At 43.5% G+C, this 16,162-nt stretch overlaps 1 protein-coding gene across 1 annotated transcript in view; it reads right to left on the reverse strand.

Moving 5' to 3' along the window:
- The window catches only part of cacna1aa (calcium channel, voltage-dependent, P/Q type, alpha 1A subunit, a), a 66,169-nt gene that overhangs the window by 15,259 nt on the left and 34,748 nt on the right, over nucleotides 1–16,162 (reverse strand). The window contains exons 24-40 of the mRNA XM_028411190.1: nucleotides 14,578–14,707; nucleotides 14,423–14,482; nucleotides 14,230–14,336; nucleotides 11,814–11,825; nucleotides 10,566–10,665; nucleotides 9,914–10,074; nucleotides 9,683–9,823; nucleotides 9,248–9,449; nucleotides 8,996–9,160; nucleotides 8,783–8,893; nucleotides 6,949–7,032; nucleotides 5,166–5,168; nucleotides 3,464–3,580; nucleotides 3,318–3,383; nucleotides 2,916–3,013; nucleotides 917–1,067; nucleotides 693–820 (exon numbers count right to left, since the gene is read on the reverse strand). Of these exons, the coding sequence (XP_028266991.1) occupies nucleotides 693–820; nucleotides 917–1,067; nucleotides 2,916–3,013; nucleotides 3,318–3,383; nucleotides 3,464–3,580; nucleotides 5,166–5,168; nucleotides 6,949–7,032; nucleotides 8,783–8,893; nucleotides 8,996–9,160; nucleotides 9,248–9,449; nucleotides 9,683–9,823; nucleotides 9,914–10,074; nucleotides 10,566–10,665; nucleotides 11,814–11,825; nucleotides 14,230–14,336; nucleotides 14,423–14,482; nucleotides 14,578–14,707 (1,836 nt within the window). The remainder of the gene's footprint in view (nucleotides 1–692; nucleotides 821–916; nucleotides 1,068–2,915; nucleotides 3,014–3,317; nucleotides 3,384–3,463; nucleotides 3,581–5,165; nucleotides 5,169–6,948; nucleotides 7,033–8,782; nucleotides 8,894–8,995; nucleotides 9,161–9,247; nucleotides 9,450–9,682; nucleotides 9,824–9,913; nucleotides 10,075–10,565; nucleotides 10,666–11,813; nucleotides 11,826–14,229; nucleotides 14,337–14,422; nucleotides 14,483–14,577; nucleotides 14,708–16,162) is intronic.

A 16,162-nucleotide genomic window follows, 5' to 3' on the forward strand; every position in this document is an offset into this window, starting at 1 on the left:
TTTCCTTTATTGTATTATATGTAGCAGTCTAGAGGACGTCATGAGGGCAACACACAGGCACTGGAATGCAGATACCATGAAACTTAGCATGTCTACAGCAGACACTTGGACTACAGGGAGGATTTCGTTTGGAGTGTAGACGCTGCCTCATTAAGTTTTTGGCAGTATACCGATTCCAGAAGAGGGAGAAGGGTAAGGAAGGAGGGTGTAGGGCATCTCTGACAGAGGAGCCGAATGTATACTTTCTGCATCTGCAGTAAATTTTTCACGAACGCGAGCTTCATCTGCTTCTTGTCTCTTGCTGCAAGGACGCCGGCTAAATAAAGAAAATATCCAGGGAAGGTGAGCACACTTCAGACTGTGGAAGTCTCTGTTCTGTACAAAAATGGAACTGCGACGCATCTTGCGAATGCAGAAAGAATGAATTCAGCTTTAAAGGGGAGGAGGGTGGGGGTTGTACGGCGTGAGAGAGATAACCAGATTCCAGATGAGGTTATGCTCAGGGCCTTCACAGCCCCCCCTTGCAGCTGTTTGGCTAAGACATTATGTTGCTTTGACTACCTGATCCTGAACCGCTGTTCACTTTTCAAACTACATTGTGCTCATGTTGGAGTCAGAACAGTAAAGGACAAGCTGAACTTGTGAGGTGCAACCAGCATCCACGTGTCTGCATGTGTGTGCACGTCACTCACCAGGCCGCAGGATCATACTCGGCCCATATCCTGACATACTCATCCAGATGGTGAGGACCCAGAATGGATGAATCTCTAGTCAGGTACTCAAAGTTGTCCATGATGACGGCCACAAACAGATTCAGCATCTACACACAAAAATGCACAAAAAGTTTAAGACACCACACAACTGCGTCTGCTGCTTATAAAAACATGTTTGATTGTTTTTGAGGGAATGTGCTTACCAAGAATGAACAGAAGAAGATGAAGGAGACAAAGTAGGCGTAGGCGACCTGGCTGCCACACTCTGGCTCTGTGTTTCCTGATAGTTCATCGCACTTCTTTCCCCCAAGACACGCAAGCATGATCTCATGCCATGCCTCTCCTGTGGCACTCCTACAAAAGCAAACAAAGTAACTCCGTAATTCACTCATTCAAGAGTTTGACAAAGTTTTACAGAGAGGGATTTAGACGAAAGATGGTACTTTGTGGTTTTTGTGCATGTAAGATCTCACGTTTAAGGTCTGAAGTAAAAGGAGGTGAGCTCTAAAACAATCAGCCTTCCAGTCTCTGGACCTCCACAACCCCTACCACCTGGTAATCCAAGAGGGTGACGAATAGAAAGCGGCTTTCAACACCTCTCTTGGACACTTTGAATATGCCATTTGACCTAACCAATGCTCTTATTACGTTATGATGATTTTCCCCAGAAACTACATGAACACATGAAACATGTCAGACTGCAGAGACTCTTGGAGGAACCGGTTCTATGCAATGGCTGAGAAATGTGAATTCCATACCAACACCGTTACCTTCCTCATTACGTTGTCACAAAAGGCCAGGTACAAGTTGATCCCAGCAGGATGAAGGCTGAGGTGGAGTGGCCCACTCCCAAAAACCACACTAACCAACTCCAGAGGTTCTTGTTTATCAGAAACTACAGTTCTGTTGCTTGTCAGCACAAAACTAACTTCTCTCTCCTTTCAGTGGATGTCTGAGGCAGAGCAGGCATTCAGCAGGCTCAAGAGGTAGTTCATCTCCAATCTGAGGTGGGTCTCCAGTTCATGGTTGAGGTTGTCACCTCTGATGTATGGGTTGGGGGGCCACCCTGTCCCAATGCTCCACTACAGACCACAAGTTCCACCCACATGCCTCTTTCTCACCCCAGCAGAGCACAACTATTTTGTTGACAACAGGGAGCTCCTGGCGGTGAAGCTGGCTTCAGAGGAGTGTAGACTGGAGCTGGAGCGGGCTGAGCAGCCACTGTGGACTGACCATAAACATTTAGCATATCTGTATCTGCATATGCTGTTTTCTGTGGTGTTTTCAAGTTCACTATCACTTATTGGCCTGGGTCTAAGAATGTTAAGCCAGATGACCTCTCTCATGAGTTTGACTCAAATGTCAGTCCATCCCCTCCTGACTCCCTATTTCCAGCTGCCTGTGTGGTAGGAGCAGCGATCAGAGCTGGTGGCTGAACCCTATCCTGGCACAGGTTCTCCCGGGAGACGCTATGTTCAGTCAGTCCGGTCCTCCACTGGTCTCATGATTGTAAACTTTCCTGCCACCAAGGCATAAAGAAGACTCTAAACCTCCTGTGCTACAATTTTTGTGGCCTTCCTTAGAAGCAGATACCCAAGAATACATTGCTACCTGTCTCGTCTGTGTCCTTCCACCAATCATCAGTTATCTACAACAAACTCCCAATGACCGAGCTGTTAGATCACTGTGGGCCTGATGAGAAGATCCAGAGACAACTTGTCATTTCTGAGGAGGATCCTGAGAGATTTCTGCAGCAGTCTGTAACCATGGATCAGACTTGGGTCCACCACCTCTAACCAGAGAGAAGAGAACAATCCAAACAGTGGAAACAGGCAGAGTCTCCTAATCAGTGAGGTCTGCATCAAGGTGATGGTCTCTGTTTTCTGCTGCTGGACCACCTGGAAAAGGGTCACACTGTTACAGGGGCCGACTACACTGATCTGTGAGACAGCTACAGGAGGAAAGCAACAAGATTCAGACCACAAGCCCACCATCATCCAGCACCTGTTCACCTGATCTACACCTTCACTACTAAGGTGAAGGAGAAGCATCGTGGTTACTATGACAACAGCAAAGCTGGAAAGCTTTCAGGAGGTCCAGGACGTCGACTTTTGCAAAACTGTAATACAAACACACACACACACACACACACACACACACACACACTTTCTCTCTCTCTATCTCTCTCTCTCATTCAAGTACCTAAAGAGGAGCATCAGAGCCTGTATAAAGGTCTGGAAGTTGTTGTGGTGGTTGATGGCACTCTCTCCATCTTCTTCAATTGCAATATTCCCAAACAGCTGTCAAACACAGAGAGATTAGATTATACTTAGTCAGACAGATTACACTTAATTAGTTGCCTTTTAAGTGTCTTTTGCCATCAAATCCTGCAGGGATAAAGAGTGTAAGTAACTCTGGAACTTTATAACACACATGCCACCATAATCTCCCTCCTCCTCCTCATGCACTAAATCCTTATGACCATTCCCATCATCCTCATTTTCTTCATCTAGCATGTCCTCCTCATCTTAATTATACTATAAAATATATATTTAATGGCTCCCAGAAGCATTGTATAAGCTTCAGGTTGAGCCTCTCACCCACCTGCATTCCAATGATTGCATAGATGAAAAACAGCATGGCGATGAGGAGGCAGACATAAGGCAGTGCCTGAGGAGAGACACACACGAGAGTGACGTGTACATGTATACACATGTGTGTCTGTGTGTGTGTTATAATTTGTAACAAACCTTGAAAGACTGAACGAAGGTCCAGAGCAAGATGCGGATCGTTTCTCCCTGCCGCAGCAGCTTGATGAGACGAGCTGCCCTGAACAGCCTCAGGAAACTCAGGTTGATGAAATTATTCTGCAGAACAGCCACGGCAGGGGAGGCAGGGAGGGGAGACGAAAGGGGGACGGAAAGAAAAGAGTTAGTTTTACTACAAAAAATATATTTTCTTTAAACAAGAAGAATGTTTGAAATAATAGAAAATAAAATAGAATAAATAAACTCAAATAAAAGAATCAGGAGCCAAACAAGTCAAAGCAAAACAAAACTCAAATCAGCAAGACTCCAACAAGCTTTCATATCCAATAAAATCAACAAAACCAAACAGTACAACACAGTGAGAGGAGGGGGAGGGGAAGAGTCATCCAACTCTAACTGGTCTCATCCAACTGGGATCAACAGTCTCATTAGTAATCGTGGTGGGAGTGGTGAGTAAGTCGGGAGTGCAGGGATGTCGGGACGTTTTCTTAGAAAGACAACCAAATGCACTAATTCTCTCAAGGCAACTTTTCACATGAGGCACAGCATGCAGAGGTGAGCTAAAAAAATGGCAGCCCCCGCAGCATCCAGCCCCCGAGTCAAGTGACATGCTGTAGCAATGTCACAGTCATTTAAAAAAAAAGGAAGGTGGTTCAAGGACCCTTAAAGGTCATCAGACAGACTGTGTCTCATCAAACTTTAAAATGAAGATTTTTCATCTTTAATTTGAAAAAAAAAACAGTTTGAGCCTTAAAGTGTTTAAAAGGAACTGACAGCAGCACATGCATCTACAATACAGCTTGTATTACAGTGTTCTGTGTGTGTGTGTGTGTGTGAGTAAAAAATGAAGGCTTCCTGCCAAACACATGCAAGGGGCAGCATGCATCACTTGTTCTCTCTGCTACGGGCAAAGCTTTGGACTCAGTCCACTGTTACTGGAAACACTCTCCCAGTCACTGTCATGTGTGTATGTGTGTGTGTGTGTATACAATACAATGAATGGCCTATCCGAAGCAATAGATATAGCAATCTATTTATCTATTTAAATCCAATCCTTTAGTTTTCAGTAATTTTTATTGATTTATGGCTATATGTGTGTGTATGTATATACATGTATATATAGAACAGTTTAGACTAGAATGATGTATAAACCATATGTAAAAAAAGAAAAAAGGAAACTCTCATGAATTTACATGAAAAAGTGGACAAATATATAAGAAAGAACACATTTTTACACCACCACCTTACACATATATAATTAATTATATATTTGTTGAAAATTGGGTAATAGTGTAAAAATGTTTTTTTCTTAAAAAAAATACACGATAAAACTGACAAAAATATGAGGAAAAACATGAAGAAAACAAAATGTGAGAATATAAAATTGTACAAATATGTCACACCTTTGCAGAACGAAAAAAATACATGAAAAAATAAATCTAACATTTGAAAGATAATTCTAATAAATTTGTAAGATTTTTCTGGTCCTAATACACCATTATAGAATAAAGCCTATATCTGTATATATGTATATATTTATTCACAGTGACTGGCAGAGAGGAAACAAATCTAGATTCTTGCAGGCTGATGGGGCTCAAGCACATGCAGGTCTCACAGCCGTGTCATTGGCTGGGATGCAGTCAAAACAGATGCAGTAAAATAAGATCTCCAAAAAATTACAAACCATCTACATGTGGATGTTGCAGAGATATGGTTTATAGCAGCAAATTTTTGGATTTTTGTTTTTTTGTTTTTTATTGTGTTGTTTTTGGTTGGTTCGGACAGAACAACCAGAGAGATTGACCAAGCCAGGAGTCATGGGTGGACACAGAGGATTCATAGTGCATTTTGATTGGACAGATTCACAGCAAGATGTTGTCGTTGTTGTTGTTGTTGGGATGGGAGGAGAAAGCGAGAGAGAGAAGTGGGGGGGGCAGGGCGAAGTAGATTACAGCAGATCGCCGTTAAGTTTGTGGACGATTTAAAGAAAGCATGTAAAAAAAGATAAAAAACAAGAAAGAAATCAACTGTCATTACAGAGGCAGGAGAACACAGCAGCAGAGACCAAGACTCAAGATTCTTCATACAAAAGCATTGCATCAAAATCTGAAAAACAGTTTGAGGCCTGAGGATGAAGTCATCACCATCCTCACAGTTTTGTTTTTCTAACCCCCTTGAATCTTGGTCTTACAAACACTGTGTAACCTTTTGAGTTGCTTTGAATCAAAGCTCTGCAAGAGGTCACCAACAAATTTTACCAGCTGCACCTGTAACAAGGTTCAGGTGTGTGCAGACAGATTTTATGCTTACAGGTGCAAAATTGACGCTGACTAAATATTGACTGGCTAATAAGTGTGGAAATGCATTTTTGTACATTTAAAGGAAGATTTATAAAGATCTGCATTTGTTTTTGGTGTGAAAGGCTACAATCAGCATTAAGACCCGTTCACACTGGGGAAATCAATCTGGCTAGAGTAGTATTGAATCCAGACAGCCTTTAAGCTGCATACGTTCAGACCTATTTTCAAAACTGTGTCCGCGCTCAATCCAGCTTATATATACAGAGTCCATTCAGGCTGTGGTAGGACCGTGTGTGTGCATGCATCGTGCGTTTGTTTTTTGTTTTTTTGTCCTGTGTCGTTTATTCTTTATTTTTTTCGGTTTAAAAAGCAGTTTATTCTTTTGTAGCCCTGTCAAAAATAAACTCGGGGCAAAGCTGTCGTAGTACTTTTGTACGCAACCCAGACACTGTCACTGTGAACCCGGTATCACGTCGCTAGCGGGATTTGCTTGCCGCATTTGCATTCAGATCTGAGCCAGATATAAGCCAATTCGGCGAAATCAATCCGGATATATCTGGTTTCACGTTGTTCAGACTCAGATGAAAACTATCCGGATATATCCAGATACGGCCTGACTCCCGCTCTAGCTGGACTGATTTCCCCAGTGTGAACGGGGTCCAATAAAGGGACCTAATCCCTCTTTCTTGCACCTCCTCTATTGACTTAAATCAAATTCTGTCTGAACACAACTGTATAATACCTAAAAACGTTGCAAAACAACATCACTCAACACAGAGATATGACCGATCACATTCATCATCACTGACCTCAGTACAAAACTAATTTACCTTTAATGGATGCTGTTTAATTGTTTGTGTCCTTTTAGGACCTTTGAACACATATGCAAAGCATCCCTGTTTATGTGACTAAACTGGCAAAGTGTTAGCATTAGCTGCCAGTTGCTCAGCGTTAGCTAGCTGGAGCCTGGTTTCTCCTCATCCCACCAACTGGGGCAATTATATAAGACTTTCAGGACTGCTGATGTATGACTGAACACTGCCAGACTCCACAGCGACCCTTACTCCTCGTCTACTGTATGTTTTTCATGGTGACACATGTTGAGGAGAACAGCTTTAATATAACGTCGAGTCTGCCAGCACATCTATAGCACATCCTACTACTTACCCCGAGCTCGGTCACCAGGATGTCTGTGATGCTGCCCAGGACTGTCACACAGTCAAAAATGTTCCAGGCATCTTTGAAATAATTCTGTGATCAGGACGAGAGAGAAAGAGAGAGAGAGAGACGAGGAAGGTGGGAGGTGATGGACGTGGATGTGGCAGGGAAGCAGACAAAGAGGAAGTTAGGCGGGAACAGATGAGATAAATATTGACAGAGGAGATAGAGTGCAGGGAGAGCACATGAAAGTAACATGGGAGAAGGCATATGAAAAGATTAAAGTAAAATAACAAAGGATAAAAAGAAGACAAAGAGAGAAAGAGGAGGAGGAGAAAGACATGTCAGTGTTCAACAGGGACAGGAACGAAATTAGACGAGACAAATGGACCATCAGTGAGCAGCATGTTGGAGGGATGCCAGCAGGCGGTCCATGGACAAATTGTACCGCATCAGAAGACGACAGCAGCAAAACACACACCAAGTAAAACAACCTCCATCCACACACACGTTTAACTGCAGGTTTTCTTTTTAAAGTCGAGGCGGAGCGAGCTCTGCTTCTTTTCCTTTCCTACATACTGCCTGTAGCCAAACTGTGCATTAGACAAGAGGAGGAGAGAGGCCATTAAAACAAACCTTCACACACACACACAATATCTCTGCTGTTTGGTGTGTTTATAGCAGTGCAGGAGTTGGTTCTCATTCTGGTTTTAATCACCGCCTTCTCTGTAATCTGTCCACCACCTATATGTCATTCACTCTCATGCTTGTAATTACTGTACTAAGCACTCCTGCTGTCCTTCATCTCCTTCCAGCATTCAACCCTAAACTCTCTCTGCTCTCTGTCTCCGGTGTCCTCTGGAGCTTTATCAGAATCAGAATCAGAATCAGAAATACTTTATTGATCCCAGGGGGAAATTTCTTTATGCTTTATGGACTATGCTTTATGGATTGCTTTATGGACTGCAGCACACTGTACTGCTGATTTCTGGAAGTTTCTTTGCATGTTTTTAGCTAATAATAATAATAATAATGCACAATGACGGTGACACAGTGGTGCAGTGGTTAGCACTCTGGCCTTTTGCATGTTCTCCCTGTGCCAGCATGGGTTTTCCCCAGCTTCCTCGTGCTTGTTCAGTCAATTGGTGACTCTAAATTGTCAGTAGGTGTGAGTGTGAGTGTGAATGGTTGTTTGTCTGTATGTTGCCCTGTGATGGACTGGTGACCTGTCCAGGGTGTACCCTGCCTCTCATCCATAGATAGCTGGGATAGGCTGCAGCCCCCTGTGACCGTGCACTGCAGGTTCTCAGGTGTGTTAAAAATGGTTCATATATTAGCCAATCATAGTGTAGCATTAAGCCAGTTCCAATCATAGACTGTATATACAGATAGACGATGCAGCTCCGATTCCACCCACTGTACAAACGTGAGGCTGAAATAGATCGAAGGATAGAAGGATGCATCTTCAAACTGGGACACCCTTGTCCTGAATGCAATCATTCTAGGACTGAAGGCTGTAACCCTTGAATTGGGACACACCTATGTATGTTGCTGAACCTTTCCACTTCTACAACTTTTTCAGTTAGTGCATCATTTCCTGGAAAGTTGGTCACAGTTGTTGCTAAGCTAGCTCAAATATCTGATGACCAGTGGGCAAAATACACTGCTGGCACCGTCCAGTTGAAACTGTTGTAAGTTTTTACATTCCTAATACTGCCCCCTACTGTTTAATACTGCCCTCTATGCACAGTATTGGTTTCTAAGGCTGTTACACAACAGATGTCCCCACACAGATGCAGGAAAGGCGACACACACACATGCACTCACACAAACATGCACTCACCAGTGCTCCAAAGGCGATGATCTTGAGTACACACTCCATGGAGAAGAGGGAGGTAAACACTATGTTGAGGTTGCCCAACACAGCTTCATATGTATCAGAAGCTCCATCATACTATAAACAAACACACACACACAGTATAGATGCAGAATAGTGTATTATTCATGTAAAGTGTGTGTTCTAAGCAGGAAATAGATTGAGTGTGTGTGACGTTACCTTCATCATCAGCACCACTGTGTTGAGCGCGATCATTGCCATGATAGTATACTCAAATGGCGGCGACACCACAAACTCCCACATCTTGTACTGAAAGCTGAGCTTGTTCTGAGGCATGTGGCGTGTTAGAGGCTTGGCGTTGATGGCAAAGTCTATACAGGCTCTCTGTTGACAACAATAACAGAAAACATCATGATAAAATCATCCCCCCACTGCTCTCCTAGCACTTTCCTTCCTCTTCCTCTTCCTCACCTCGTTCTTTTCTAAACTGTAATCTTCCATCATCTTGTCCCCTTGTTCCTGGAAGGTGATGATGATCAAAGCTACGAATATGTTGACGAAGAAGAAGGGGAAGACCACGAAGTACACCACGTAAAAGATGGACATCTCCATCCGGTACCCGGGGCTCGGGCCCTGGTTCTCATAGGTCGCATCTACTGAATGTTTCAGCACCCTGCAGGTGGTAGACAGGAAGACAGGTGAGTGTGGTTATTGGCTGTTGAATAGCCTGTGTGACACTGAACATAGACCTACATGTCAAAATGTCCCACTTTACAGCAGAAATAAAAATATTTACAGCCAGGAATAACAATGGTTTTGGTCGCTATTGATAAGTCCTCCCCCTGTGAGACATGTCCAAGGTGTCCCCCCTGTCTGTGCCCCATTGACAGTCTGATGTATACTTACTGCGGCCACCCCTCTCCAGTAGACACAGTGAAGAGGGTGAGAAGGGCCCAAGCCACATTGTCGTAGTGGAAATCGTACTTCTTCCACTCCCGCTTCTGCGCCTTCACTTCATTATCGCGTTCATACACCAGATACTCGCCTCTGCAATAGACACATCAGTTTGCTTTCAAACATACAGATGCTGGAAAGACATAAGGGACATCAGATCACAGATAAATACAGTTTCCTGACCTGCAATCGCGCTCGAACTCTTTGGATTCATCGGTGCAGTAAAAGAAGCGCCCTTTAAAGAGCTGCACAGCCACCACAGCGAAGATGAACATGAAGAGTAAGTAGACGATGAGGATGTTGAGCACATTCTTAAGAGAGTTAACCACGCAGTCAAACACAGCCTGAGGAGAGACAAAGACAACAACAAAGGAGAGAGATGTTGGTCACGACCATGCTACTGGTTCAAAGGTCTGGCACCAGATTCTTTATCCTGAGCAGGGTATGTGTTCTGTTAATCCATTTATCTACAGAGGTCTTCTTCACGCTCATCTTCTCCCTAAACCAGTCTTTGCAGGAGCATTTAACTCCAGACAACATTGGAGAATCAGCTGACCACACAGGGACATGTACAGGGCCAATATAGAGCTGAATACTCGCTTGTCACCAACCTTCAGAGGTTCTTTGATAGAGAAACATGAGTTCACACTTGCTGGAGATGTTATATAGGAGGAAGATCTGAGCGTCCCTGCTCACCCTGTTGCTACCACGACCCTAATGAACTAATTTGTTGTGTAATTAATTCATGGGAAATCTTTTAGCATGAACGATATTTAGCATGAAGCTGCCTTGTATGCTTTGAGAGCAGCTAACGTCACACATTGTGTTAACATACCTTGAGTTTGGGCAGACGTTTAATAGTCTTCAGGGGTCGTAGCACTCTGAGTACCCTCAGAGACTTGATGGTGCTGATGTCTTTTCCTTTGCTGCTCCCCCTACACATTCACACATACACAAAAGAAGGCACACACACACACAAATTAAAGGAGGTCCAAGTGTATGTGTCTCAATCCTCTGGATTACAAAATGGCAGTGGGCAGCCATTACTTCTTGATGGCGTTTGTGTCCGAGTTAACTCAGAACGAGTAACTGCGTTTGGGTTAAATACATAGCAAAACATGCAGCATTGCTATCATATTAGCCTCGTTGCTAAGTGAGAGGTTAGCAGCTACATGCTAGAGTTAGGTGGTAGCTTTACACCTAGGGTACATGCTATGGGGAACTACTGTCTGAATGCTATCTAGTATCACTTGTTTAATACTTTGCAACGTATTTCAATGCTTCACAGAGGCGGCTAAAGCCTCAGCTTGCACATGCCCAGCTAGTAGTGAAGTATACTCATGCTGCATTGAAACCTTGCTGTCCATGCTGCAGGAAGTCCTTTAAAATCAGCAGTTTGAGTGATGGAGATCTCCATTTACATAGAGAGTTTTTAAAGGTTTGAAAAACTCCTTAACCTATAAACATAGGTCAAGGTTTGCAGGTCAAACTCTCTATTTTGATGACTCACTTTGTATACATTTAAATTTACTACCAGCTAAAAGCACTAAGCTACAACACGGCATTGTTCGGACAGCATGGAATCTTGCCTTGTAGGGCCCAAGACAAAGATATTTTAGCGAGCATTTCTTGATGAAATGCTGAGCCAAACCTCTTGAAAAATGAGAAACAAATTAAGTTTTTTTTACTGTAATGAGTGGCTTAATTCTAAGCATCATGGAAAACGTTTTGATAAATGTTCCTCATTGTAAAGATCGGGGTGAGGAGAATAAGTTCAAAGGTCAGCGTAGCCTAGAGGAGAGACAGCAGCTGTGTGTACAGCCTCTTGTGTCTTCCATTTACTTTTTTTTGTGATGAACCTGATGAGTAACCGATGCAGGTTAATATGAGGTTTAGTGGTTTCTTGAGTCAGAGTCGTTCCATGGTGAACAATGAAGAAAAAGGGGGGAAGAACAGACAAGTACAAATATCAGCTGTGATGAGCAATGGATGAAGAGGAGGAAGGACGTGTGGTGGGCCAGAAGAACAGATGCCGAGAGTGCAGAAGGAAGAAAATGAGCAGGAAAAAGAAAGAGAACTTTACCCGCCGCCGCCGCTGTTGGTCCGAACGGAGAGATGAGTAAAGGGTGAGAGACAGCAAGACAAAGGGAGAGAGGAGACAAAAAGACACAGGGTGGGAAAAGGAAACAGAATGGGACACAGAGGAAGGAAGGATTTCGTCCACATGACAGACAAAAGAGAGAAAAAGGAAAACACAAGGCCTGCTGTTTGTTAGATCAACCCTCCCACCCACAGCCTAATGTTGCTAAATGGAACTTTAACATGCATGCTTTAGCTAAAACACACCAAACTACTGGCTTCTTCAGCTACCAGGAGTGAACTTTCACGCATCCATAAACGACCTTCCTATACATGCTAAACCAACAGTGCCATATTTTTGCTTCTGAGGAGACATCAGAGTGAGAAAGTGTATGTTAGAGAGACAAAGCGACAAGCACACGTCACACCTGCAGCCCTTAACACAAAACCAGCTTTTCCAATAAAAATGTAAAAAGCTGAAGACACAGCTACCATTTAAAGCTTTAATGAAACTTTATGTGAGTCATTGACAACTTCATACTACAGGCAACTAACGAACTCGTTGGATAAGTGACAAACACTGTTTTGAAATTCAGTTTTAGTATGACTGAAGCCAACAGTATGCTAATTGCCTACTGTGTAAGGGGATTATGAGAGTATGCAAGCAGAGCAGGGAAAAACAAGTACCAGATTCCAGTTACCAGCACCATACCATCAGTTCAGTCCTGTCCTGGATGTATGTTAATGCCAGGTGTAAACAGGCCCACTGACACCAGTTTGTGGTCTCACAATTACCAGTAGTGGTAAATCAAGTCCATAAAACCTATAAATATTAAATCACGGCAATAAAAACCAACTCATTTTACACACATACACAGCAATGCCTGCAGGACAAACACTCCCTGGTGAAAATCTCTGAATATCTTTAAGCTAACCAAACCGTATTAGTCATCATCTCTGCCTGTCTGGACATGAATCCAAGTCCGACTGCAGAAATATGCAGGGCAGCAGAAAAAAACTGGTCCAAGACACAGCAGCAGCCCTCAGACCAGTCTAATTGGATTAAAGGAGCGATAAACATCTCCAACGAGACTCCTGATCCTTTCTGGAGTGCTGTTTGATTCCTACCAATTGAATTAAGACACTATCTGGATGTGTATGAGTCTAACTGCTTCTGATCTCCCCACCAGACATTAGTGGTGTTAACCCCTGATCAGGCTTTACTGGTTTAACTGGTTAGTACTGGGTGCCAGGATTTCCACCTCAGTAGAGTTAGATAGAAGAAATACACACATGTAACAAAACACATTAGAGGACACAGAGAAAAAGACAGATGTACACAGATATATATACACAGATTCAACTGAAGTAAGGGGAGGAAAATGTTACTGACACACACACACACACACACACACACATATATATATATATATATATATATATATATATATAAAGATGACTTGGCCAGACTTACAGATGGAGCACTGCCACTAGAGCCTTGGAGCACCTGCCTACAGTTAAGTGTCCTCTTAGGTCCATGATGGACATTGAGTTTATGTACCTGTATCTAGACTTTAGACTTTGGGTGTGGCTGTGGATGATGGAAGAGGTGAACATTTGGACCAAGGGAGGCCTAACCTGATGCGGTTTGTTCCACAGAGGCATCATGGATGTTACCCCAAGAAACAAAACAAGCTGCCGTGGATCTTTGAAGACTAGCAAGTTAGCATGTCTGCAGGTCGATGCAGATTCTCTGGATATGTAGTGTTAGCTGCTCTCTGTCAGTTTCAGGGTCTTAGATATGGACTTAACCTAAAGTTGCTTGCAATGCTTGTAATACTGGATTGTGAATGTGTCTATCCTATAGACCAACCAAAACAAGCTTGGTGTCACCCAATAAAAACACGCAGGTCTACACAGGGGTGGAAATGTTCAGTCCTGCTTGAAGCAACATGTTGAATCGAATGGAAGTTTATATACTATAACTGGGAGCAGGTTGAGTGGTGAAAGTCTTTCTTTTTTATGTTCTCTCGGCGAATTCATGCTCTCAGCTCTAATGCAGCTCAGTTATGTAACTGCCCTCCATCCTTACAGCCATCCAGATTGAGTAGAGTTTAGAGTACTTGCTTTGTCGTGGAGATTTAAGGAAGGGCCTAGATGGGCTTTGCTAAAAAAAAAAAGCCTTTAACTCTAGATCGCCCTGAGCACTAAAGGGTTACAGGTGCAAAAGGTGGTCCTTACTTCTAAAACAAGGTATAAGGACAGGAAGAGGATGCTATTTTCTTAGGAGTGTAAGGAGTGTGAGAGGGGAGAAAATGTCACAACGGGTGAGTTAAAGAGGACGAGGAGGCTGTACTCCAAGGTACCAGAGAGGCAATGAGGATGAGGGGCAGAGAGGGGAAGACAGGAGGGAGACTTACGTGAAGGCGAAGGCCACCAGAGCACCACTAACCACTATAAAGTCAAGAATGTTCCACAGGTCCCGGAAATAAGAGCCCTGGTGCAAGACCAAACCCAGGTCCACCATCTGGAAGAGAGACAGTGCTGATGTTTAATCCACATCTGGGCTGATGATGTCAGCACCTCCAGGAGGGGGGAAATCCTTGGCTTTACCTTTATGAGCATCTCAAATGTGAACACGCCTGTAAAGACATAGTCAAAGTAGCGGAGAACCTGCACAAAGAAAAAGACAGTTAGGCTAAATTCCTCCAGACTGCATGTTATTTACTGACTACACACACATAGAGGGAAGCAGTAACTCTGCTTACGTTGTTTCGGGGGGAGTCGGGCCAGACGGGGTCCTCAGCAGCCAGAGCAATGCTGCTCATGGCAATGACCAGCAGGATGCACATCTCAAAGTAACGCAGGGTGCAGATGTAGTGACACGCCCGTCGAAACCTTGGAGAAGACCAAACACATGTGTTTTTCTCTCGTGCTGGATCTGATCTATACATATGATCAGGCCTGTAGTGTGGGCTAAACACAAACTCAAAACCTAAATTAGTACAGATGTGTGGGTATTTGTGTGTAGAAAGCAGCACCTGAACAATATCCAACAAAGTTAGTATAAGCATTAACAGACACTAACAAGACCCAGACAATAACTGTGTCTCAGTTCAGCATCCTTTGAAGAATGAGAGCCAACACTGACAGCATCAGTGCGGCATGGAAATCCGGCTCTCTTTTCCACCCTATGCCAGCTTTCTGGGCAGTTTTTCCAATGATCGTTGGATGTTTCTTTAAAAGAAGGCAGCACACTCTGCAAACTTTGACACTAGAAGTTTTTAAATGTCAACTGCAGCTCTCAAGGTCACAAGGCAGCAAATGTAGCAGCTACAGTAAATTCAAGGGCTGCATCCTGTGAGAAACTCAAAGCTTACACAAAGGATAGACTGCACTGAAGCTGTGTGGACACATTTGTAGAGGGGGTGCAGCTGGCCTATTGCGAAGGCGTCTTCAAATTTTATGCTAAATGTTACTAAATGAGGTGGTCTGGTATGTAGAAGACTTCCTGTTTATCATTACACTGTTGCCTAGCAACATGCATTAAAAATTAAAATAGTTTAGGTTTAGTAGACCCCTGTGTTCGGTTGTAAATTTGCAGCGCACTTCTGGATTCTGTGAAAAGATGAGCTGCATCCTTGATAATTGGGGACAAAAAAAATGTGCATTTGATAAAATCCCTAAAACAGGACAGCTGCAATCACTCTACAGATGTGTCTTTTAGAGCAGTGGTCCCCAACCACCGGGCCGGGGACCGGTACCGGTCCGTGGGTCATTTGGTACCGGGCCGCACAGAAAGACTGAGCAAAAAATATATTATTCATTATCTGAGTCTGAAAGCTGTTTCATTTATAAATCGATCAGATTCATCCGCCTGTGCCTTTAAGCACCTGCCCAGACGCTTGTCTCGGTCACGGGATACGGCACCCCAAAATTAAGCCCACAAGCTAGCAAAAATGAATAAAAAACAAACGTCTTTGGAGAGCTTCTTCGGAAAGGGGAAAAGGCCTAACGAGGAGACAGAAGAAGAGGAGCCTACCCCTTCAAAGAAAAAGAAACCCGCATTTAAAAGACTATATCAGGGGTCCTATTTAAAATACGGATTTATTGCAACAGGTGATTCTCACACACCAAGTCCGCTCTGAGTGATGTGGCGACAGACTCGCAAATGAGGCAACGAAGCCTTCAAAACTGCGAGACTGAGCACCCTGCATTAAAAGACAAGCCATGGAAGAAAACATGAACAAGAAGGACTGAAGCAATTAATGACGGCCAAAACAAAATTACGGAGTGGACTGGACATAAGAAACACATTTCGGGTGTCATGTCTCCCATTATCCCTAGATGGGA

The sequence above is a fragment of the Parambassis ranga genome, chromosome 8 (assembly GCF_900634625.1).
Source record: "Parambassis ranga chromosome 8, fParRan2.1, whole genome shotgun sequence".
Taxonomy (NCBI): Eukaryota; Metazoa; Chordata; class Actinopteri; family Ambassidae; genus Parambassis; species Parambassis ranga.